Source organism: Antennarius striatus, chromosome 23 (assembly GCF_040054535.1).
Source record: "Antennarius striatus isolate MH-2024 chromosome 23, ASM4005453v1, whole genome shotgun sequence".
Classification (NCBI taxonomy): Eukaryota; Metazoa; Chordata; class Actinopteri; order Lophiiformes; family Antennariidae; genus Antennarius; species Antennarius striatus.
The window spans coordinates 679,940-705,354 of record NC_090798.1 but is presented as its reverse complement, the minus strand read 5'-3'; the positions used below and the strand labels follow the sequence as shown (position 1 = coordinate 705,354).

Here is a 25,415-nt window from a genome sequence, read left to right as displayed (position 1 = left end):
GATGGAAATGACAGATGGGGCTGTGAAAGCTGTAAAAAGATCGCCTTGACACAGATTTAGAGAGCAGAGCAGCCACAAGTCATGGATCCTCTCTTAATATTAAAAGAAAGAAGGAATTCATGCCATATTTAAAAAATATTTATTCGTCGCATCTCTATTGAAATAAGCAGATAGAAAAAAAAGAGGGTCTCAGATTAAGATTTTAACGAAGGTATTGATTTCAACATTCCATGAAATGAATTAAAACAAAAGCAAAGTTAAATCTCTGGCACTTTGTACAAATTGTTTTAAAAGTGGTTGCACTGAAATAAATGACATTAATAATGATAATAATAATATTTTCTAATTGTTCTTCTTTTAAATTTTGAATGTGGAGTGAACCGACTACAACCCCCAGTGGGACACCCCATGGATACAATGGGCATTAGGAATGTGTTCCCCAATATTAAAACATATATATACACCGGTGTGTGTGTGTGTGTGTGTGTGTGTGTGTGTGTGTGTGTGTGTGTGTGTGTGTGTGTGTGTGTGTGTGTGTGTGTGTGTGTGTGTGTGTGTGTGTGTGTGTGTGTGTGCGTGTTTCAAGTTGTGCATTAATATGGAGCTCTTTTATGTGTCATTCACAACCATTAGATGAAATTTATTGAAATGTGAAGTTTCAAAAAACTCAAAAGCAAAAAATCTCCTTTGTAAAAGTTTAGATGGATTTAATGCCTGATCAAAAGTGTTATTGAGTAAAGACCTAAGAGGAAGTTACTCTGCTCATTCAAAATGACTGCATAAATACATTTTAAGTACAAAGTCCAACTATAATCCTTCTCATCCTGAGATGTTTGAAATGTTTTGTGGGGAAGTTCATATTAAAGTTTAGATGCATGAATGATTTTAAATCAGTTTCCTCAAAGCCACATTGAAAAGTCTGGACTGATTTCCGTCTTTGAGAGCCTGAGTCCAGGTCATAAAGGCCATAAATAAAAGCCACAGAGCAGGATTTCTGTCACTTTCAGCTGCGAAGGAGTGAAAATATTTCACTGTGGGAGCGTGTTGAATTGCTACGGCTATGCTTCATTCGCTGAGCCACCCGGCACCACAGGACCATTTTCACTTGTGTAAAAGTAATGAAGCTGAAAAAACGTCTGCTTTCGCACATGCCACAGGCACATGGCGAGATCTTCCCGTATAAATAGTCTGTTGTTGACGTCTTCATCTTTCTGATGGAACAGAAACAACACGCACAAGGGCATCCCCCTCACGCCAGCGCCGACAAAAAAAAGTCTTCAACCCCCAAAGAACTTTAGCCCCAATTAAAAACTTTCCTGGTGACGGTTCACGGAGTACTTTTCCGAAACCTTTGTGCTTTTTCCCCTCACTCAACGAGAAGTCAGGAAGAAAAAAGAGAAGGCTCGAAAATAAGCATTACATTTAGTGGTTACCATGGAAACAGTTGCCAGCAGATGGATCTACAAGTTGCGTCGAAAAGAGTTTATTGTAATTACATGTGTGGAGAGTGGCCTCCTGATCCGTGGTGTAATATGGTTTCCTATGGATGGTCAGCTCATGTGAGGGAAAGGGTGAAGAGGAGGAACGGAAGACGAAGAGCAGACGAGTAGAGCTGTAACCATGTGCAGCTTTAAAAATAGGATTAGGGTTAGATTATTAGTATATATATTTGAGGTTGTAAATATGTTGTTTATTTATTTTTGTATATTTTCACTGATCTTTTTGATCATTTGCTGATTATCCACTAAAATGGGTTATTCTACAAAGAAACACCAAATGTGACGTTTTTGTATCTTAAACTAATTCAAAAACTGCACGTAATTATAGTGAAGAGTCTCTTTCTTTAATGACAACATTTTTATGTTTTGCATGATTTTTTTTTTTTGACAAAATGCAACTGCTGTTTTTTTATGTATTTTTTTCCATAAAACAGAGTAATGATCCCTGCCAGTCCTTCTGTTCTTCACAAACAAAGAGCAAATATTCCCCGTCTTTAGCTGCACGTCAAAGAGTAAAGCTACGGACTATTAAAATTCATTGGGTCTTGGCACAAAAGCAGGAGAGCCAATGCGGGATCATTTTCACCATTAGCCTTCTCATTACTTTTTTTTCCTCTATCTCTTGTTCAGCATTTCTCTTTATTGCCCATGACATAAGAGTGCTAATTAAAAGCGTGAGCAGCCATTGGTATTCAAAATGGACCAGCACCTAATTTGAGCAGAGCGGAGTGAGGACAGCTTCTCGGTTGCAGATATTCCCCCCCTCCCTCTCTTTCCCAGCGTGTCGACAAAATGTAATATTAAATAGCCCTGCAAATGAAATCATTTAAGGTTGTTTGAAAAGGGATGTTGAATATCTGATGAGAACCAATTACATAAGCTTTACAGAGGTAAGGTGGAGAATAACATTAAAAACTTGTCTGGGAGTTTTATCAGGCCTGGGGAAGATTTGGAGAAGAAGGGGAAAATCAGATATCGCCTCAGATCAGGAACGGCTCCAGCTTCTCTTTTAATCACATTTAGGGGGTCACAAAGCAGTTTGTGAGCCCCTAAGTTCTCGCCCATGCCTTAATCTTTGTTGTCATTTCATCTGAGCCATCCAGCATCGCCAAATAGATTAGAAAGTCCAGAGGCCAGATGTCAACCCCCATAAGTGGCTTATCACCTGAGAACTTATTCAAGGAGAGCCTCTGGGTCAGAACAAAACACTCAGACGGACACAAACAAACCCTACAGAGAGAAAAGCGTCTCCGATTTATCAATATTACCTCAACAGCAAACAGAATAAATGTACAAACTGTAAAAGTACAAACTGTTAATATTTATTTCTTATGAGTAATAAATGAGTTTATTTTGAATTCATCACCTTTAAACTACCTTGTTTTTCATCATTCCTTTAGTGTGTTCCAAATTCCTGAACTTGTTTTCTTTCTGCAAACATCCAGTTCTTGTTTTTGAGTCCTTGAAACGCCGTCACATAAAAGCTGTTCTGACTTCCTGTGACTTCATTCTGCATGCAGGCGGGTTTTCATACATGTGGGAGGCTCTTTTATCAGATGTGTCAACCAGTTCCGGGGGTGTGTGTGCGCCTTACCTGCACACCTCTTGCAGATGACCACACCCAGATTGACGGAGGCCCACTCGGGCCGCGGCGCCCGACAGTCGGCGCAGCTCCTGTTGGCCTCGTTGAACCAGATCTTCTCCGCCACTTCGTAGTCGCAGAGAGTCTCGGCGATCGATTCCTGGACCGCTTCAATCCACTCCTTCTTGTCCCGCTGCGACTCGGCCGTGAAGCTGCAACAGTCGATTTGGCCCAACCCACCACCGCCTCACAGTTATTGATTTAATTGGAGAGAGAGAGCAATTGAATAGCATAGCAGAGCATGGCACGGCAGGGTCATGGGGGTGTGGGGGGGTGTCTTTTCAGGATATTATTTTACATTAAAAAGTACTGTAATTCGAAAGAATTTTAAAACTAAATTTGCAACATGAAATACTGTCAAGCACAAATAAATAATCTTGTTAGGAATTAGCTGAAACAGCATTGTGTGAACGTATTGGCCCAGGCTAGTGTGTAAATAATGCAATGAGGTTTATCTATGTGTAGAAGTACTGCATTGAATCTGTAAGTGTAATGATCTTCTCTTTGTTCCAACTAATCTGCTATTGCAGCAATACATCAGTCTTTGTCATGCACACGCGGTAGCAGCTAAACCCTGGTCATACATGTGCTGCACATGAAGACTCAGGAGAACTTGAAGAGGGAAAAACAGATTTTTAGAATCCCCTTCCGCCATAATTGAAATAAAACGCTTTGTGAACATGAAAGTGGGGGGCAGGTTATTGCAAAAGCCAACTGTAACCCAGTCAGACCGTGTGAGCACAGTCAAGGATGTGTTTTTTCAATATGAGGTAGCATGACTGGCCTGCAGAGCTCTGCTTTAACCCCATCCAATATCTCTGGGATGAGGTCAAACGCCGGCTGCAGACCCAGCCTTATTGCCCAACATCAGAGTCCTACTTTAATAATGCTCTGGTGACTGTATGGGAGCAAATCCATCAAGTTTGCCCAGAAGAATGTAATAAATAGTGTGTGTGCATGTAATTCTCTCCATATGGTGTAAGAGTTTTGAATAATACTGCACTGGATGCATTTAATCTGCTACTTAAACAACCAGGTAGTCACATCAGCTGGGTTTTAAACATAGAATTTCGTACCCTGACAAACTTCCAAGTACTTTTTGATGAGGGGAAGGTTAAGGTAAAAAAGTCCAAGCTATAAAAATAAAAAGGCACAACCCACACACACACACACATAGTAAATGCCGAAACTGTTAACGCTACCAAATTGGGCACCTTTAAGGATAGTCGTCCACCTGTCTCTCAATCCATCCATGTCTAACTCATTAGTTCTCCAGAATGAGGAGATCTTTTTGTAAACGTCACACACTAGAATGATGGAATATGTCAATTAGACTCTAACAAGCACTTTTAAAAATACCTGGCAGGGACAGTCAGGACAGGTTAGTAATGAAGCGGATGGCACATGCATGTTGAGGGAGTTGCTGTGTAATGTGGAGAGTGACTTAAAATTAGCTGAATGTATGATAAGTGTACAGTATGTAGCAGCCAATCCAAGAGCTGGAGGAAGAGGAAAGTCAGAGATGCAGCTGACAGGACAGAGAGTAGAAAAGTCTGGGCTCGACTGAGAGACAGAAGAAACGCCGCCGCTGTCGTCCAATCAGAAGGTGAGCTAGGAAAGAGGCGACGAGGCGAAGGAGACCCAACGCTTTGATCCAGAAGAGGATGTGAACAGTCCACCTCACTCAGGTACCTGGGAGAGATCAATAGGCTGATTGGGTTCCTGCCCATGAACAGATGACTGCTCACGTTGTTTTGTTGAATTACAACACTGGAAGAATATAAAGAGGACCGGCAGCAAAGAAGGTCAGGATATGAAGTGAACGCTGCTTTCAAAGACAGCCAATGAGATAATAGAGCTTCCAGGAGAAATGTGGTGAAATCAGGACAAACAAATAATAAAAAAACAATAAAATAAGTCTGCTTTAAAGTCAAAATAAATCTAAGGGTAAAATTACCCTTTATGGGGAATTAAATCAACTAGATGATGTTTATTCATCTTCAGGTCAATTGAGGAACCGAAGAAGCCTCTTGATTGAGATGCAAAATGTTTTCAAGCTTTCCCAAATAAGTCCGGCTGATTTTATGGAACACAAAGACTAATCATGACCTGATGAAGGAGAAACATAACAGAATTGATGCCTTTACTGCCACTGCAGCAGTTAGAAGTCACTAAAATAACAACTTTAAAGCAAAAGAAAGCTTTTTTTTTTTAAAACGTTAAACTCTCTCAGTCTTCAGGCTCATGTTATCTATGTAACTGTCTAGAAAACTATCAGAATTGAAAGGTAGTAGTAAAAACCTGGAGATGAGTATCTTAGCAACTTTTTTTTACATTCTATGTTTTAAAATAGGATTGGAGCTGGAGTTTGACACCTTAAGGTTTTGTGGTTTTCCCAGGTATCCAGTCTTTACTGTAAGATTCATGTCATATTGCTTTTAAGCAGAAAACCTGAGAGTGTGATTGTGCATCTAATCAAACTCTTGGCAAGAAAGCAAAGTAGTATATCTCCAAAAACACGTCAAACTGTTCTGTTAATAAAGTAAATCCAGCACTCTATTTCAGGCGGCCTACGTGACCTTCAGAGTGTGGAGACACTTCACATGGACCTTAAATCAATCCCAACTCATGAAAATGTATTTCACATGAAAAGTTAAATGATGATTGAATTGGGAAATGCAATTTCGATGAACAGTAGCTTGACAGACTGTTTAAAATTCTCGGTTAAATCTTGTTCAAAAATGTACTCCCACCAGTGTCCTTTGTCCTAGATGCTGTGCTACCCTTCATACTTGCAAGAGGGGAAATCAAATTTTTCATGAATGTTAAACGTGTAGCCGGCTCCTCTTGCATACATACATATGTCATCATAAGGGAGTGAAATATAACGTTGTTTAAGCCATCGTATTAATGTTTTTGATAAGAATTCTATGTATAGTAACTCATTAGGGTGGTTAGTCAGTACAAGCTGAGGAGAAGGAAATTCTATTTCTAAATTCCAGTAGCGTGACGAGCCATTACCAGCCCTATTTGTTACCGAGAGAACAAATTGCTTTCATATGTGGGTAATCAATGCACCTCTATAATAACCTTGATGGGAAACAAACAGATCACAGTGGACTACTAAAATGTTCTATCCTCCGTCATTTATAAGTTGATTTTTCAGGTTAAAATAAATCAGAAACAAAGAATAAAAAATCAGGAATTAGTCATTCAAGACTGAGTTCTAAAAGAATCTAATTATTAAATATAAAAGATGGACATTAACATTAAAACTGGCAGCTCTTCAAAAGACATGAATCACCAGTATTTGACATGAAATTGGATTAAATCTAAGATGTGTTGAAGAAAGCAGACAAGATAAAAAGAAGAAATGATTTACTGCCATAATATGGCCAGTGGGTGTTTGACACGACATGTTTCTAAGAAATCAACGGTTATCATGAGCAATCCAAGGATTTCAACATCTTCCATTACTGTAAAAAAAAGGATTCTTTATCGCTTTTGCTGTTATTTCAAACCTTGTGATGCTATTTGCATCTGTAGCGCAAAAGAAAGAAAACAATTTATATCTTCTTTCACCTTGATTGAAGAATCATGTTACAAGTTAAAGCAAAATTACAGTTTATCCAACATTGGGATTTTTTTTATGTAAGAAGCTAAATGTTATTGGTGACATTCAAAAAATATGTACATTACATAACTTTAGAAAAGGATTGGGAAAAATATAACACAAAAATATTTGAGCAAAGATGTTAATGAAAGCATTCTTTCCCTACAATGGAGTGGTCACAGTAATACCAGTGTCAATATTAAATGTGTAATGACATCTTTATTCTAGCATAAATGTGATTCGTTTTATTTGTAGGATTTTATTTAGTGTCACATGTAATCAAATACAAAAATCCAGTTCAATACAAATGGTGCCATTTAAAGCCGATTCTAAATCAATACTAACAAACTAGTCAATTTGAAAAGAATTCAGAGGAGCAGCTTTAGACTGACAAAAAACCACCAAATGGAATTTAAAGGATGAAATCGTGTCTTCGAACAACAAAGTTTTTCACGACTAATAATGAGATCACTTTGTTAGATGATCCCAGCGTATAAAAAAAATAACCTTAAATACTACGACTGAGCCTGTAGCCTTCATCCAAATAACTAAAACCTATTCTTGTGATATCGACTGATGCAGTAACACAGTAGTTTTGGGGTTTTTGCGATGTCACAATGACACAACGGAGATGTAAAAACTGAAGATAGAAACAAAACAAAAATAGACAAATATGGATTTTCCTCAATACACCCTCAAGCTTGACATTTATCTGCAGCTTAGATGAAGCAGAAGTACTTTCTGATCAAGAGCACAAAGTTTTTTTTTCTCCTTTCCTTCAAACTTTGGTGTCTTTGTCTGTAAAGTCTCCTCTCCTCCCAGACTCATTGTCATTCCGTTAACTCATAAAGTTGACTGCTGCCTCCAACCGCAGTGGGATGAACCGTCTGTCCATTTAATAGCAGCAAAACAATGGAAAAGCCAATGTGAGTCTCCACAGCTTAAAGTGATTAGACCAGTTTCTCACTAATCCCCACCTTGAGCAGGTAGGATACTGCTCCCAGGGCCACCAATCAATTTGATACAAACACACACACACGTGCACACACACACACACACACACAATGAAACCCTTCCAGCTATCACATCATCAAAACAATGCTGGAGACCGGAGCTCATTTTAATTCCGTCGGTTTTTCTTTTTTTTGTTTCGCACAAAATGGAAATTACGTCCAGCATATTAACGACGCTGCCAAACGACGGGACCATTAAGTTAGCTGACACAAACAGATCGATTAGATATGCAAAAGACAGGTTGAGGAGTGGTGGGGGGGGGGAGTCTTTACAGAGGACAACGCGCAAACAAGGAAGGGGTAGATAAATAACTGAAATACGGCGGAGTAGCGAACAAGTGCACTCAAACAAAGCGGTTTTGTCCGGGCGGCTGTGACGGTCGTGTTCTAAATGGGTCATTACAGCACAAACAAGCTGCGTGCTCATTGATTGTAGGTCCTCATGGGTTTAAGCCACCTGAAAGGCTGTGCGCTACACACTCACACACACACACACACACAGATATACCTGCACAACGCTCCCAGGGGAGATTTCATTAGAATAAAAACTGAAAAAGTCGTGCTGATGCTGTTTATTGCGGCGCCTGATAATGTGATGTTTGGTGGGAGAACACAGAGCGCCACTAAAATCCAGTCACAAGGAAAATATCCTCTTGTCTCATTAGAGCCAAGGAAAACATGAAAGGTAAAATGAATGTGTTTGCTTCCGTAATAAAGTTCATTTGATAATTCAAACTCATTACACGAGAAACTTTTTTTGAGTATATATTAATATGAAAAAGGTTACAGTCATCTCTTCGCTCCGCAGAAGGCTGATATTTGTTTTACCTTTTCTGATTCAACGTCGGAGGTTTAAGATGATATGGAATTAAAGATATCAAGAATGATGAGAGAACTGTTTGCTTTTATCCATGAACCAACTTTTCCATTTCAGCCAGGCGTTGCAACTTTTTTGAGAATTTCTCATCAGGTTTTTTATGTGAGAAAGGAAAAAGAAAATGAAACGAATGGGTGGGGGGGACACCTGTTGACGCATTTTTATTTGTGTTGTTTATGCTGACTAATTCAGTGTTACACTACCTCATTGGTGAAATCAACTTCAGTGACTGACTTGAGTGTTAGCATTATCTGGCATTAATACAAAATTATAGGATCATAAGACACCGACTTTACAGATTTGTATGAAACTATAAAACACTTCATAACATTCATCTGCTGATTGTAAATCAGTTACAAGCCATCTATGAGTTACTGCCTGAGCAGTCTTTCTGTGTGTCCTTTGGGGTGCTTCATTGCCAGCATTCATAATATTAGTTACGAGTTGCAGAATGAATGACAACAATAAGCAATGATTTTTATCTGTTTGTGAGATGAGGTTTGATATTTAAAGCCTGACGACTGCAGCCTGATCAGAAAGTAACAATTATAACAATTATATTTCTCTTGAAGATTATTGTTTTTCTGATGAAACAGGATGACACATAACTGTATGAAGCAACAGACCAGAATAAACAGGAGGGTAAACGCACGCCACATGTGTTAGTGTCATCTCAGTGAGGTCTGAGATCTCAGGAAGTAATTTTTTATCCTGGCTCAAGATGATAAATAAGAACTTTTTATTGTTGTGTTGTTATTAATTCTTTGCTTGTCAGTTGACCTATGGTGTAGCTGATTTCAATGCATTGTGGTTTATATACGCATATCTTGTGGCGAAGAGAATATTTAGCTATTTTACATCCTTGGATTATTTCTGAAGTCTAAAAGCGAGAGCCAGATCCGATAGGCCTATGTAAATATTTTCTCAGCACAAGTATCTTAAACTCTTATCGCACCATAAAGGTTTTCATATACTTGATGTATAATCGCAGATTAAATGTCTTTGCCACTTTCCTGTGAATATTGATGCAATGTGATATGTGAGTATTGGGATTTAAATACAGTGAAGAAAGAGGCTTAGTGTATGTGAATGACATTTAAAGGTCCAATATTATACTCTTATTAATAATTTTAGAAATGGACCTGAAGTCCCCAAAAGACATCTTTGAAGTTTCTTACCTGTGACACCACTCAGACCGTGTATTACATAGTATTATGGGATGGCTGCCCACCCTTCTGTTTCAGCCCCCTGGTCACTCCAGACCAGAATGAATGCAAATGAATTGAGGCTAGCCACACCCATTTTTTCAAGTGGGTGTGTCTTCTATGATGTCATCGATCACCTTGAATCTGATTGGTGCTTTACAGGAAATAAGGGGTTTTTTTCTCATGACTGCAGAAGAATTTATGTCAAATGTGCCTGTTTTTTTTAACTGGTATGATTGAAATGAGCCCATGGGGGGTTTGGAGGACTATGAATGTCGTCTCGACACCACGCTGCTTCCTCCTGTCTGATGTTAAACAAGCACAGACGTGCGTTGAACACTCAACCTGTTGCATGCATCCTTCTGAGGGGGTCTGCGTTCAAAAAGACATTCCTTCACTTCATATTTGTCTCTCAGATGATGGAGAAAGTAAAAGCAGACGGAGGAAGCTGTGGATTAAGGTTTTGATCCGCGAGATCAAATAAAATGGGAGCAATTTTGTCAGACAAGCAGACCTTAAAAAGAAATATCCTACATCACAGGAATTTTAGTATAAATAGTTCTTTGTTGTGGGAGAATGAGCGCACGCGCCGGTGTGAACGCACCAGAAGTTCTTGAAGGGTGTGTTGATATCAAAGCTCCTCCGGTCCACGTCTTTAATGTTGGCAGCAGTCAGCTCCACCTCAGCGATAGCCAGACCCGCTTTATAGTCCTGGCAGATAAATAAAGAGATGAGGGTCAATAGATCTCATACCAATAGCTTTGATCAACACCGCTCCTGTGGATGTTTTTTGAGTGTGCGTGTGTGCATGTGTTCATGTATGTGTGTGTGTTTGCCTAAATGATGTAGACACTAACTAACTTAAAAATAATGACTTAACTAAGCTTCTTATGCATTTATACTAAACACTGAATCAGATCCAGGACTGCAGGACCTCTGGGAGGTGTGTGAGGAGCGTTTTCCTGCTGCCGTTATGACCTACAGGGGGAAGGAAACGGAAGAGCGGCTGGACGGTGGTGAAATGCTAGCGGGACTCCTTTGTCGTCTTTAATAGCTTTCCCATTTTTAAAGCCAGAACATCCGTCTGAAAAATGTTCCGGATGAATGGAGGAACCTATTTAAACTTATGGAAAGTGTGAAAATGTATTCCTAAAGGACCCTGGGAACGTTAGCGTCCTTCCTGAGACGCTATCTGCTGATTTTTGTCTCCCTTAGAGACCACTCGTACAAAGCCGAACAGGTCTTTTCATTAAAGGTGCAACTTTTTAATCATGTGAAATTTGAATGACATTTGCTCCAATGAAAACAAACCAACACTACGGGGACGCCGTCGGTCCAGGCTGTCTACCTTCATTAGTTTTTATTTTTGGGAAAAAAGTGCTGGTCATATTCTTAAGACGTCTGAGAGCAGCTAAAAAGTTTGTGACGCATCAACACACACCGAAGAGTAATTGGCTTCGTCTTTAAAACACTAACACACACAATCTCATAAAGAACTAAGCGGGGGCAGTGTGTGTGTGTGTGTGTGTGTGTGTGTGTGTGTGTGTGTGTGTGTGTACCTGTGTGAAACACCAAAGCCATGTGAAAATGGTGCATCTGGGGAATCAAACTCATGCCCAAGCCTTTCCACTTCAACGTTTTCTGAGTCCCATTTCAGAAATAGAGGTTAGATGCAGAGACGCCGTGTTCATAAGCTGTGCTATGACTCGACACCCCCCCCCCCACACACACACACACACACACACCCAACCCGCTCCTCTTCACCCTCAACACTCACAGCAGTTTAGACCATTTTCTATAGCCTTGAGCTCTGAGCCAGCTAGAAGAAACAGACAGGAAGACAAAAGAAGTGTCTCCACCCACACGAGTAGAAGCGCAGCATCAAAATAGAGCAAAAAATAAAACCTACAGGCATCAGATATTACAATAGAGAAAAGTACAACTCCATATTACACCATCGCTACGGCACAGAGGCAAAGCCAGAAAGCATGAGTCAAATGAAGGAGAGAGATAGCTGGGATATAAAGGAAGGGGAAGCGAAAAGCAAATAAAAAAAACTCTTGGTAATCCTTCCAGAGAGCTGGTGGACGGGTCAAAGGTCAGCCGAGCAGCTGACACCGAGTCAGTAGAACAAAAAGAAGCGATTACAAAATCCTGCTTTGGTGAGGAGGCCTCGATGCTCCAGATATAAACCGTGTGTTTCTGTTCTTCACCAGCAAGAGTTCCACTATTACACCAAACAAAGTGAGGAAAGAATAAGGAACAGAGAAGCCCTGCTTGGGAATACACGGTCGATCCCATCTTAGATGTGTGTGTGTGTGTGTGTGTGTGTGTGTGTGTGTGTGTGTGTGTGTGTGTGTGTGTGTGTGTGTGTGTCTGCTGAAGAGGAGAGCGATGCCACATCTCTTGACAAAGTCCTCAACTAATTAGGTGCAAACAACTCAAATTTTGCAGATCGTAGCACAAACACAAAGCCGCTGGTGTTCTGAACGCTCCGGGATTCCCAACCTGATGTTTCAGTTTTGTGCGGTTTAGTTCAGTAACGGCTAACGTCGTTAAAATCTTCATTTGACATCATTACCCCCAATTAGGTTACTTCAAACTAAATTCCAGGACCGCGGTGAAAAAGACACGAGCAATTATTCTCCTCCCCCCCAACAGTTCTGCACAACGGAACAAAGAGCGAACGAGTGGGATCGGAAACGTACGACGAGATTAGATCCTCAGACGCATTTTGCGTGATTATGACGCTTTGAGAATGGAAGGGGACGACATAAGAGATAAGCCAAGAAAGAAACGGAGCAAAAAGAGCGAGACGTGAAACAAGTGAATTCACCGTGTGACCAGGTCCTAACTGAGGTAAAACTTTTGATGTGAGGCCTCAAACGCAGCAGAAACTTCTCTATCCTATCAATTATAATGACACACAGTCATTGCTCTTTTGAAGTCGGTACGATCCGGAGGATTGGAAGACGTGACACGATAACAAGAGCGCCGAGATGAGCCAACCTCGCTCAAAGCGGATCCTCCGGTTCGGTTCAGCTGAGGATGTATCAGCCGGGACGCGGCGGCGGTTCAAAACCAGCAGCAAGAGACTGGTTCCAGATGATGTATGGAGGAGGAACTCTACTGTACGTCCACGTGCGCGCCTGTCTCAATGTAAATGCGTGGGGGAGTTAGTCTGAGAGGGCAAAGCAGTCACCTATACCTAATGACCCTCATCCCTCTCAGGCAGCCAATTAGAGCCCTGGATGTTAGCAGCCGTCCAGCCCTCGCCACTCGTTATGTACCCAATATGTGCCGTAGCCTTCTGCCCTTTCCAATTAATTCACCAAGGATGGATAGAAGGAGGGATGGGGAGAAGAAGCAGAGGCATTAGAGGTAAAAATAACTCACCCAATTAAAAGCACCGAGGGGTAGATAGCAATGATGGTGCTCACGGTGGGAAAGGGGGAAAGACCCCCAGGGGCACTTCAGACGCATTGGTTTAGGTTACTTAAATACACATTTTATAGAAGAAATTAAAATATGTCATAAAAAAAGATCAAGAAATGCATGAAGACTCATTCTGATTAATCTTTATTTTTTGAGTGAGTCACCTCTCTAAAAGACGCCGGTAAATCACAGGTCGTCTTGACCTCCATCTCCAACAACATCCACCCAAGAGCCTCTAAAAAGCTTCCATCAGTTTTTCTGACGTTGGTGAACTTGAAAGACCAGAAATGCAATAGAGACAAAGGATTTTTATTTCTAATAAAACAGCAGAAACAAAAAAGTAAATAAAAGGAGGCACATGTCAAAAAGTCGTCTTCTTCTTTTCCTTTCGGCTTTTCCCTTCAGGGGTCGCCACAGCCAATCAGTGTCCTCCATCTAACCCTGTCTTCTCATCCTCTTTTCTCACACCAACTACCTTCATGTCCTCTTTCACTACATCCATAAACCTCCTCTTTGGTCTTCCTCTAGGCCTCCTGCCTGGCAGTTCAGAACTCAGCATCCTTCTACCAATATATTCACTATCTCTCCTCTGGACATGTCCAAACCATCTCAGTCTGGCCTCTCTGACTTTATCTCCAGAACCTCTAACATGTGCTGTCCCTCTGATGTACTCATTCCTGATCCTATCCATCCTGGTCACTCCCAGAGAGAACCTCAGCATCTTCATCTCTGCTACCTCCAGCTCTGTCTCCTGTCTTTTCCACTGTCTCTACACCAAACCACATTGCTGGTCTCGCCACATGTCAAAAAGTATGCACCTAAAATAATCTACACAAACCAATCAAGAAGAAAAAAATGCTTCAGGAATCAGGAAGAGGAAACTCACTGAATGCCAGGAAATGAACAGACTGGTGGGCGTGTTTCTGCAACACGACATCATGACATGTGAACCTTTGTTACAGTAATCTAACTGGAATTTCACAGGACTGGTGTGAAACCACAGCGAGCAGAAGTGGTGCCGGCTGGAGAGACTCAATGAAGGTAATGAGATTACTTTCACCATCAATTCTGCGAATAAGGACAGCAAGAACAAAAATCCCCAAAATCATGGTTGGATTCTCCAGATTATGTTGGATGATTTGTTTTCCGATGGACGAAAGCAGAAGAAAGATCGTCCATAAAGAGAGAAACCTCTGATCCACAGTAAGTCATCCCTTCAGCACTGTTTTACCAACACTGAAGAATCATCAGTGCCTGTTAGCAGGAACGAGGTTAAGGTCTCCAGAGAACAAGTTTGGGGTCTGGAGATAATTTTCAGGAGCCAAATCCCATCTTGATCAAATTAGAAATCAACTATTTTACCTAATAACCCTTTGATCAACTTTAACTAATTTATTGATATCATGGTATTGATATAGTACCATTTGATTATAACCATCAAAGTACAGCACTACTTGCAGACTGCTGGGTCTCTTTCTGCATGAACTGGTTCTGTACCATGGACTGTATTTCAAATTAAGTTTAGACAAGCGCTGTATAAATGTAATCCATTATTATTATTGTTATTTTTATTACTGTGAATAAGCAGCAGCATTATATAGCGAGCGTCTGACTGCTGCTTCAGCACAGGTCTATCACTTCAAGAGAAACTTTGATAAAACAAAGATTCCAATCCTGTTTAAGAACTAACCTAATGTCAATGACATCCTGGCAGGATTAGACGAGAATTTAGATAGTTTAATAGATATTCAGAACTATTTGAGCTCTAGTGGTGGAAGCGCCGGACGTTTACCGCTGCCATCCAAACGGAAATTTCTCTGAAACTTTTGATTCGACTGTCATTAAATTCTAACTTTATTGTGACTGGAAGACAAACCTTGAAATTCTAATTTGCCATTATCAGTGATAGAAATGTTAGTTTTAGCAATAACTTTAAATTCCTTCCTCATTGTGTTATGAGCCATCAGTTGTGAACAGATCATGTTAGCAACTTGCTAATGAACTCTGTAGCAACTAAAGGGCAGCAGATAATCCTCAGACATGGCTGGAGACCAGAGCAGCACAAAAGAAAAAGAGAAAACTGAGTTTAAATTTATGTTTGCACAGAGAAAAGTAATTGTAGAGTAACTAAATAAACGCTCAGGATACTCCACGCTGGGCAGACGGTTAAGAAGGCATCTGTTTTAACAGATTCGCCACCAAAAAACTAATTTCATCAATTCATGTAAATTTCAGTCACCCATTTCAAAAGAGCAGCAGGAGTCTTTTAAAAGTGTAGATTAACTTCTAGCAGCTTCAAATATGCAGAAGGAAACTAAAGTCATTATGAGAAGAACGCCTGTGTGAAAATAAACTCTCCTTCGTGACACAAAACAACAACTTGGGATGATGCTAACGCTTACAAAGAAGATCATAGGAGGAGATTATGAGAGAGAGATTTAATTAAAGTCTAGATTAATTAAATCCTCAGCATCATTGCTGTGTAATGATACCAAGAAGAAGGTGCTGCTGTATAAAGTAAAATTCTTTTTTATTCAACCAAGCAAATTCTGCCTTGTCAGAATATTAAATTACATGTTAAAAAACACCTGATACATCAATCTGCTGACGGCGAACACAAAAACACCTGTGATGTAGAGGATAAGATATGTAACAGGTAGATGTGTGTGTGTGTGTGTGTGTGTGTGTGTGTGTGTGTGTGTGTGTGTGTGTGTGTGTGTGTGTGTGTGTGTGTGTGTGTGTGACACACATGACACACACACACACTTCCTTTGCCTTGGTGTTTAAATGACCTTAAACACAGTTTCATCTCGGGGTACAGTCGGTGAGGAATGGAGTGGAGGTGTTGAGGGAGGAGCTGGAGGATGATGTTTCCAATAGCTCGTTCATCATGTTAGATTAAATACTCCACTCCACTGAGCCCGAACAGGCCAGCGCTCCCCCCCCCCCTCCACGCGCCCTCACTCTCTATTACTCTCTCCTTCTTCTCACACACCACCAACGCTCCTTTCTCACTCATGCGACCTCTGCATCCGAGCGTCCCATCCACCCCTTTCACTTCATCTTTCCACTTCTATATCTCTGTCTGTCTCTTCCCGACTCGTCTCCAGTTCGCCGCCGCCTTTCCTCGCTGCCAAATGAGAAGCCGGCGCCACCGCATTTATGTCAGGGATTTAGCTGGTAAGCTGAATTAATACAATTAATTTGTACTCTCTCTGATTCTGTGGATTCTCCTCATTCTCCTGCTGTCTCAGATCAAGGAACTGGAAATGTGCTGACATGGAGCGATACTCGAAAGAGAATTCCACCAAAGATGTTTGTTCGCGCTAATGAAGAAAATAATGAAAGGCAAACAGCATATCTCAAATTGCGAGCGAAACAAAATGAGACCTGAGGAGGGATGGAAGCGCGTGGGATGTGTGATGCATTACCAGACTGGAACACAAATATGTGCAAAGACTTTAATGTAGACGTGTTGAGGCGGATATCTCTTACATCTCAGGTAGGATATCTTGCTGCTAGGACAGGAGTGTCTGAGCATGAGTCTGGACTGTCAGATATTAATTAGACTCTGACTCAGAAAGACTGAAGAAGAACCATGACTCAAAAGAAATGAATGAACGGTCGTCTGCTGTTCCTCCGGAATAAAACTACTCCAGCTGCACCTCAGTGACGTCTGGAACAAATCCAGAGTTCAGTGAACCCAGAAACAACACGACGAGATCACGTTTATATGGTGAACATTTTGCATGTGTGATAATCAGGAGGATTTCTGATTAGCTTAGCTTAGTTTAGCTTATAGCAGAGGTGTCAAACTCATTTTCACTGAGGGCCACATCAGCATCAAAGGGCCAGATCTAACTAATAAATGTGACTAAATGAAACTCAGTAATTAATGTTAGATAACTCTGAATTTCTGACTGATTCTAGTTCCAAACATTACAGTTAGACAGAAAAAACATGTTTGTTTGTTTCTCTGTTCTAACATAAATCCTTTTCATTTGTCAGGTTATTAAACCCACAGAACTCCATCAATCAAGGATCAAACTATCAATCAATACAGAAAAATAACATCAGACACAAGTTAGGACGTTAACTTTGTTCAAAATGTTTTTGTCAGCATTAAAATAGGCTTAGTTATTTATTTTTCTTTCCTCAAAGCACACTTTTGACCTATTTATTTTTAGACACTCTTATGACCTCTTATGCTCTCCTGGGCCACAAAAAATGATGTGGAGGGCCACATTTGGCCCCTGGGCCTTGAGTTTGACACGTGGTATTTGACAGGAAACAGAAAACGACTGGCTGCCTTATGCATTAAAACTCAAAAAGGCAAATAGAAGGGTGTTCATACTCCCATCACGCTCAAAGATCCCCTTTGAAATGAATTAAACTCCAGAATTTCCCATTATGATTCTCACCTATTCCACACCATAACCAGCTAACTGATATACAGCAGAGCTATTTTGCAGGAGAAAAAACATTTCCTGCATCTGGATCCCCTCCAAAATGTATTCGGTGTGTTCTCAGTGTTGAAGGCAGTGAGAAGAAAAATCTCAAATCCACATTCACTTCAAAATCCAGTCAAATCCTCCCCATCACATGTCCAACACCCCTACCAAGTCTGTGAGTCACGCAGTGTCTGTCAGAAACTACCAGAAGCGTTGCTTTTTTTTGGAGAGGTAATAATTATCCTGTTTCTTTGACAACCGGACTCGTGTGGTTTTAACTCGCTGCAAGTGATCAAGTGATTGCAGGCTAAGACATAACAAGAGGAGCGAGGTGTACGACAGGAATCACTCATCAGCTCATTAGCTAGCAGTGTTAGCATGACGATTTAATTAGAACTTGCGTAAACTTCACTCATTGCCTGAAACATTAGAGCAAAAGTAGGGAAAACGCTATTTCCTGGTCCAGCCTCCATCCTATTCAGTCCTGCTAACAAATACACAAACGAAAGGGTGCAGATAAAACATGATGTCATCTGTAAAGAAATACATTTTCTTTTTACATCCTTTCCAAACTACTCTGAACCTTTGGGCGTCGGGTCAACTCAGCAGAGTGAATAATTTTTGCTCCACCAGCTGGGACGACCTCGTACCAACCAAAACCAGAGTGTTATATATATTTCATTGAACCCTGAAGCTTTTTCACCAATGAACTATATGTGTGTGTGTGTGTGTGTGTGAGTAATACATTACACATTCAAGACCATCCCCACATCATGAGCTTCAAAATGATTATTATCTCCTTTTTTTTCAAACAGGAAGCTGTCATCCTGCAGAGAGGAAGTCCCGGCGGTGCTGGAAGTACCTGTTCTGTTTTGCAAAGCCTGACTTTGCTTCCCGCCAGGGACACCAGCACTCTGCCTTTGTAACCGCGCAGCTCCAACAAGCCTCGCCTGTTTGTGGAGGAGTGGTGAGGGAGGCTGTCGGAGCGCTTCTGGGAGCTGCAGGAGGGGGGGCGCGCGGCCGTCTGAAGAGTTTCCATCCACTCCTGGCGCTCCCCTGTGGACACGTGCATGAGTAAGACAAAAACCAGAGAAAGACAGGTAGGGGGGGAGGAAATCAAGATAAGACCAGAGAGAAAAATAGAGAAATAGTCTTTAAATCATATTAATAATTCATTATATTTGCATTGCTTTCATGAATTGTTGTGGCTCGTTGTCGGCTAAGACTCCACTGCATGCTGTGAGCAAAATTGCAATGGATAAGAAAAGAAAAGATGAGCTTTAAACACTGAAAATTAACATCACTCCTGGAATCAGAATATCCCGTAGAGCTGAAGAGGTGACGTCCAACAATGCAGATGCAGATACCTGATACTCTGAGTGACTTAAGTCAAAAACATTTTAATTACACCCAACCTGCAAAACAACTCAACCCAGGTGTGAATACATTTCAGGTGTCAGGAGATGTCAGCTTTACTTCCTGTGTCCGGTTTGGTGCTTAGAGAGATGGATTCTAGCCAGCCAATTAACAGCTAAGTCAGAGTTTGGTCAAAAACTGAGTCACTCTTTCAGTATTTTTTTCAGTAGCAAACAGCCTGAAGTAATTTCTTCAATAATAAGGTGTTTAGATGAGAGTTCCTTCTGTTTTATTGTACTGTATTTACTTGAGTACTTACTGATTGTTTTGTACATTTGTTAACTTGTTTTGCACTGAATTAGACAAAGCACTTCAAGTTTTTCTATAATCTTTGTCCAGAAACTTTCTATACCATTCTCTTTACATTCTCTTTGAAGTGATGCTACTACTGCGGTTAGTTTTTAGAAAGTTTAATTGGTGATATTTGTTGAATGGATATAAATCAGCCTGGCTAATGAGCAGTCACAGCTGCAGTAGGAGGTTCCTGTCCCCACCACTTTGCATTCAAACGGACAATCCCTGGACAATTCTGTTCAGGGGAGCGTCCTGAAAGCAGCGCTCCAGATGTTTAGCGTCTGTATAAATAGTTTGTCCTTGAACAGGACAGTTAATCCCTTACTTATTTTGAATTAACGCGTTCTATTGGGGGTTTACGTTCAAACGACGTGCACTCAAAGGACCTTTCAGATATCCTCCTCTACAACTTTTCAAACGGACATAAAAGGAGGAGTGAAACTGGCGTCGTCCATTCCCACAACACCAAAGACTTTGTGCTATCAAAGCCGGCAAAGTGGAAACACCAGAGATACCAGAGGGTTGTGAAAACACAAGCACACCCACAGATATCACAGGTCTTAAGATGAGCAGATTGTAGTCAATGTTTCATACCAGGAAGAAAAAGACGAGGAAAAGTACATCAAAACACGACCATGCAATCAGCGGGGATGGTCATTTAGATATGAGGGAAGGCAAGAAGGAACAATTTTTAAAGACAAGAATGAGAGCTTTACAGAGGATAACAGCGAGGACATTAAACTGACGGTTGCAGAAATTTTCAAAATAAATGTCACAGAGGAAGAAATTCATCTTTCGATGTCCTAACAGAATGTGAATTTTCTGATAATGGAGGGGCTGATGCCTACATTTTGGAATAAGGTAGAAAAATCAAAGACAGATAAAGAGAGATTAGCTGCTTGGATAGTCTTGGGATTATTGTGACCTGGATGATGAAGAATCAGTAAACTATCTTCAAATTATGGACCACCTAATTAATATTCAATTATTCTGATCCGACTGTGCTTGGATTTTTAAAAAATCATAATACATTGTATTTTTTTGCTCCTACACACTTGGTTCTTTTTCTTTTGTGTCACCCTGAGTGATGCTCCACTGTCCTCAAACCACATAGCAGTGCAGAACAGGGAGGGGGCCGTCGCTACTGGCATGTCAATTTTTTGAGTCAAACATGGACCTGACGTTGTCCTAAAATGACCTAAATTAAGTTATTGACTGCGACGTTCTGCCCCCGTAGTGGACACAACCTCGTCTTTGGCTTTGCATACAAACACGTTCATCACGTTTCTTCCTCCTCCCTAAAATACTGTATCCTCAGCCTGGTCCCAAAAACCCTGCTCCGGTCCAGCTCGCCACCCCAGATTCTTATGAATTTACAAAGAGCTGATATCAATAATGAATCCCCTCCTCAATAATTGACTTCTCTTTACATCACCAGGCTTTACTGTTGAGTTCACGCCCTGCTCTGAGTTCCATTACCTGTCCTTCCCTCACTTATTTGCCTGTTCATTTATTCAGGTCCTTCCTCACTCCTTCCACTCTCCTCTTCCTCCAAACTGTCAATCTGGGCGTGAGGAGGAGGGCTGGAGCCAGCGAGGAGGTGGGAGGATTGAGGGAAACTTCAGAGGCAGTGGCAGAAGCCTGTACGCCTGCGTGTTAGCATATGTGCATCTGACTTGTGTGCCTGGATGTATCTTGATATATGTTTCTGTTTGAATGTGGTAGAAAAACCTCCAGCATGGCTGCCAAAACTATTTTCACTCTGTGTGCAAACATGCCCTCACCTCTGCATGGTTATAAAAAGAATGCACAGCTCCTCTCTCCCACTAAAGCCCGTCACTCTCATCTAGCTTCAGCGCTTGTTAAGGGATATATGTATAGCCGTGTGTTTGAAAGACTATTCTACTCCGCATAGAAAGAGATGAGAACAGAGGCAGATAATCCTCATTGAAAGTGGATGAGATGTGAGCCGGGTCCATTCAGCGCTCGCCGAAGATCTTAGAAACCGTCCACACAGCACCCACAATTGGAACGGAAAGGGAAAAAGACGGAGAAAATGCACGAAGCGGACAGTTTCTGGACATTCGCTTTTGTTTTCTCTCCCTCCAAACCTCTCATCACCACATGTTAGGAAAGAAATTTTCATCTCTTCAAGGTAATTTAGACTCAGACATACAGTCATTCCCATTTCTTCACTCAGAAAAAAGGTATTTGGACTTTTTCAAAAATGTGCAGATTCAAAAAAACCGAAAAATGAACATTGCTAGCCAGGAACATAGTTGTTATCTGTAAAGACTCTTGTCTCTTGTCCTTTAAAGAGAGGTTTACCTCACCTGGTTTTCATACTAAGGGATTGGACAGGCCTCTTGTCATCTCATTATTCTAATTGATGCCAGTAGTGATGGAATTCTGTATGTAACATACCCAAAAAGATAAGACAACTGTTTATAACACCTACATACAGCTACACAACCTGAAAACCTGACATAGCCCATGTCAGAGTTATTCTTCCAGGTTGTTGTGCTGCACAAAAAGCCAAAAAAACATAAATGAAAGTAGAGGAAAGGGAGACAAAGTCGCCACAGGCCAGTAAAAATGTGAACTAGTGCAACATGAAGTATGTAGTACAGATCTGACTCTATGTCCTCCTGACTTGACATTTCTGCAATCATCCATTTTGTTGTACTCCCTACTTATTCTCTCTCGCCGTCTTTCCTGTCATCTAAAACAAAACCAAACACTTGTTCAAAGACGGCTGGTGGAGGGAGGCAAAACCCAAAGCATCCAAATACCCATCATTAATATTTCTGTGAGCCATAAATCCCTTCTTCTCTCCTCTTTGTCTGGACCGTTTTCCATCAGCCTCCACCACGTCTCCTCGCTTTCTCCCCCCCATTGTTACCAACATCCTCTCCCCACCTCTCTGTCTTCTCCCCTCCTTTTTGCCCTTTACCTAACTTCCCTCCTCCTCCTATTTTCCCTCTCTTCATCTGACAGAACCTGAGGGAAGAGGCCACCTGCGGACCAAATGGAGAATCAACCGACAGCTGTGTGCACACACTCTCTGGTGGCCTTCAATTATTCACTCCCTTCTCCCTCCGTTTCCCTCCCTCCATCTTCTCTTTGCTCTTTTCATCTCTCCCTGTCGACGCCGCCTTCATCTGTTGCTTTTCTGCGCCGAGCCGGCGTGTCTCTCTTTGTTCATCTCTGTTCTTCCCTCGTTAAAACCCTCCCTCCTCTTGCTCTAAAAGGATGCCCTTCCTCTAAAAAAGCCCCGCTGGAAGCCTTTCGACACTCTTGGCCCTCTCGTCTGACGATCACCCCTCCGTTTTCTCCCCCTCTCACCCCGACTGCATCAGCCCAGAAGCCTCCACCTTCAATCCCTCCGTCTCCTCACGTCTACCTCTTTCTCACGTGTTCCCCCAAAGATTGATGACTCCTCGCCACAAGGCGAGTGGGCCTTTTTAAAGATGCATGAGGCGATGAGGCCAAGTTTTCTCCTCTCCTCTCCTCTCCCCATCTTTCCCAACTCTTTCTTTTCTACATAAGACTTCCCACCATCCTGGGGGCAGTCAGACACCAGCTCCAAGCCAGACAGCCGTCTCCAATCACAGCACTTGTCAGGAGGAAGCGATGCGTTACAGTCAGCCAGCAGATAGTGTGATAAATGACGCAGCTGAGACCTGCTTCTCATAAACAGAGAAAATAATCTGATCGTCGTTGATATAATGATGCAGCGTAGAGACAGGAAGGAGATAGAAGGATGGTGGTCGTCCATCGGGAAGGATCCAGGATGGAACTGGAGTCTGACCGACATCCGGCCACAAGGTGGTGGAAAGAGGAAAAGACGGACAAAGCCAGAGAATTTGAGACTTCTGTTTCTGCATCTTTAGAGAGACTTATCTCCATGACGACATCCCAGATCAAACAGTTGTAGTTGTTGACTATGTTTCAGGCCCACGGGCCAGAACTCCTGGTAGACGATGATGCTTGGTGTTCAAACACAAGATTCCGACTGTATGATCGCCATCTGGTTGTGGCTGCTTACGTTCACCCACAACTGCAGCTTTACAAAACGCAGAGGAGTAACTCCAAGGTGTGTACGTACACGCTTGTATAAGTAACTACGCTCCATTTTATTTACATTCAATTCAGAATTTAATTGCCTGTGCAGAGCCCTACCTGTGCAGCATTTAAGGGAAGATTGAAAGTTCTGGACTGAAAATATACCAGTTTGAAAAAATAACTCACAGCAGACTTTTAATCTATCATTGAATCATAACTATAGATGCATTAATATGGATTTTACAATACTTTTATGTTTATGACACAAGAAACAATCAAGGGACAAATTAAGTTTGTATCCAACCAAGTAGTACAATTTATATGTTGATTAGTTTCTGTATTGAATCCTGAATCAGACACACATAGAAAGGTGGAGTCGGGATAATGTTTGATTCGTAATAGTTCATATTTCAAAATTAGTTCTGTGACAACTCATTCTGGTATTTTATGCTGATATATAAAACAGTTTGTCAAAATGCTGTCTAGACTGGACTGTTTTTGACTTAGTGACAGAACTAATTAAAAAATTAGACACTTCAAAAACTAAAAGTAGATTTCAAGCACTAGTTTTTTTAGCAAGTGTGGGCTCGCAAAAAAGACGCAAATCTAAAACACCTACAAGCATCTCCACTGAACAATTATAAAAAAAATCAGATACTCACTATGAATAATTAGCAGGTCTTGTCTCTGAGCTCAACAGATTTCAATAGCTACCAAAGGAAAATCCCAAAATAACCTATGCTTGGAGTTTTCTGTCAGGCTTTAATGCTCATGCTCACTTTCTTTGTCCTGATGGGTTCAATTTTGGCAAAGTGGAAACTTCTAAATCTGCAGATTTTTTATGAGGACTTTTTAACATAATTCATCAAATTAATTCCAGCACACTATTTCCTATGATTAATCCATTTTCCAGGTTGAAAGCAGTGTTGTTGTGTTTGGAGTGATTGTTGGCTGTGAAATGGAAATCACTTGAGGCCGTGGGTTGAGTCAGTGAGTTGTGTTTCTGAGCCTTCAAATACCTGAACATTATCTACTGGATTTTTAATGAACAGCAGGAAGCTGGAGCGTCTGCTGAGACTTCCCACCTGCTTATCAGCATTACCAGTCAACCAACCTGAACTTTGGTTTTTTTTGCAAACAAATATTTTTAGTTCTGTGTACCAGACTAATTTTAACACACATGTGACTGTAGATAATCTAGTTAAACCACATTATTTCAACTCAACTGGGTCTGAAAGGTACTTCCCGTGATTTCCCATGCCATTAGAGTCTCTGTTATCTCTTTAAAACAAAATATAAAATTTCCAATTACAACAAATTTTGCCAAATACCGCGGACATTTCATGTGGGTCTGCTACAAAGAAAGCCAAATATTTATAAGGAATGTTGTTAGGCTAGAGCTACAACAAAAACACAATATGGAGCAAAATATTTTTAGAAATTTATATATTGAAATCTGGATGTAAAAAACAAAGTCATCAGCGCAGTGTTTATTTTTTGGCTTGCTGCTACGCTTTAGGCGCCACTCACATTCTCCTACTGGCAAATGACACCGGTACAGAAAACATGAGGTTGTGTGATCATTTATTAACAAGACTAAGTCAATTAGAAAAACACAATTAAAACACAAACACATGCAACAAATTTGGTCTATATTAAAAGTCATATTAAAATGTGAGCGCTGTGCACAGGTTGTGTGAGTGTTTGCAGGGTGTGTGTTGTCAAACTGATGAAGTTGTTTCTTTAATTTGCTTGTAATTTGTTTATTAGGATGTGTTCTTGGGTTGTAACGCTCTACACGCTCTGAGACACTTACATAATCACCCAGCCAGCCCTTAAGGTTCACACAAAGATTAGACTTCCTCCAAAAGCTCCATCTCAACCACTTGCACCCCGGATCACATA

The 25,415-nt window shown here is 41.0% G+C and overlaps 2 protein-coding genes across 6 annotated transcripts in view; one reads left to right on the top strand and one right to left on the bottom strand.

Moving 5' to 3' along the window:
• Nucleotides 1–25,415, bottom strand: part of arap2 (ArfGAP with RhoGAP domain, ankyrin repeat and PH domain 2) — a 93,097-nt gene that overhangs the window by 53,454 nt on the left and 14,228 nt on the right. For all 5 annotated transcript variants that reach the window (XR_011034407.1, XM_068308128.1, XM_068308131.1 and 2 more), the window contains exons 9-11: nt 18,598–18,791; nt 10,454–10,560; nt 3,094–3,293 (exon numbers count right to left, since the gene is read on the bottom strand). Coding sequence is in view for 4 of the 5 variants with exons in the window: in XM_068308128.1 (XP_068164229.1) it covers nt 3,094–3,293; nt 10,454–10,560; nt 18,598–18,791 (501 nt within the window). In the remaining variant the exon portion in view is untranslated. The remainder of the gene's footprint in view (nt 1–3,093; nt 3,294–10,453; nt 10,561–18,597; nt 18,792–25,415) is intronic.
• Nucleotides 18,701–25,415, top strand: part of dthd1 (death domain containing 1) — a 31,469-nt gene continuing 24,754 nt past the window's right edge. Inside the window, exon 1 of the mRNA XM_068308133.1 lies at nt 18,701–18,809. The gene's annotated coding sequence lies outside the window, so the exon portion shown is untranslated. The remainder of the gene's footprint in view (nt 18,810–25,415) is intronic.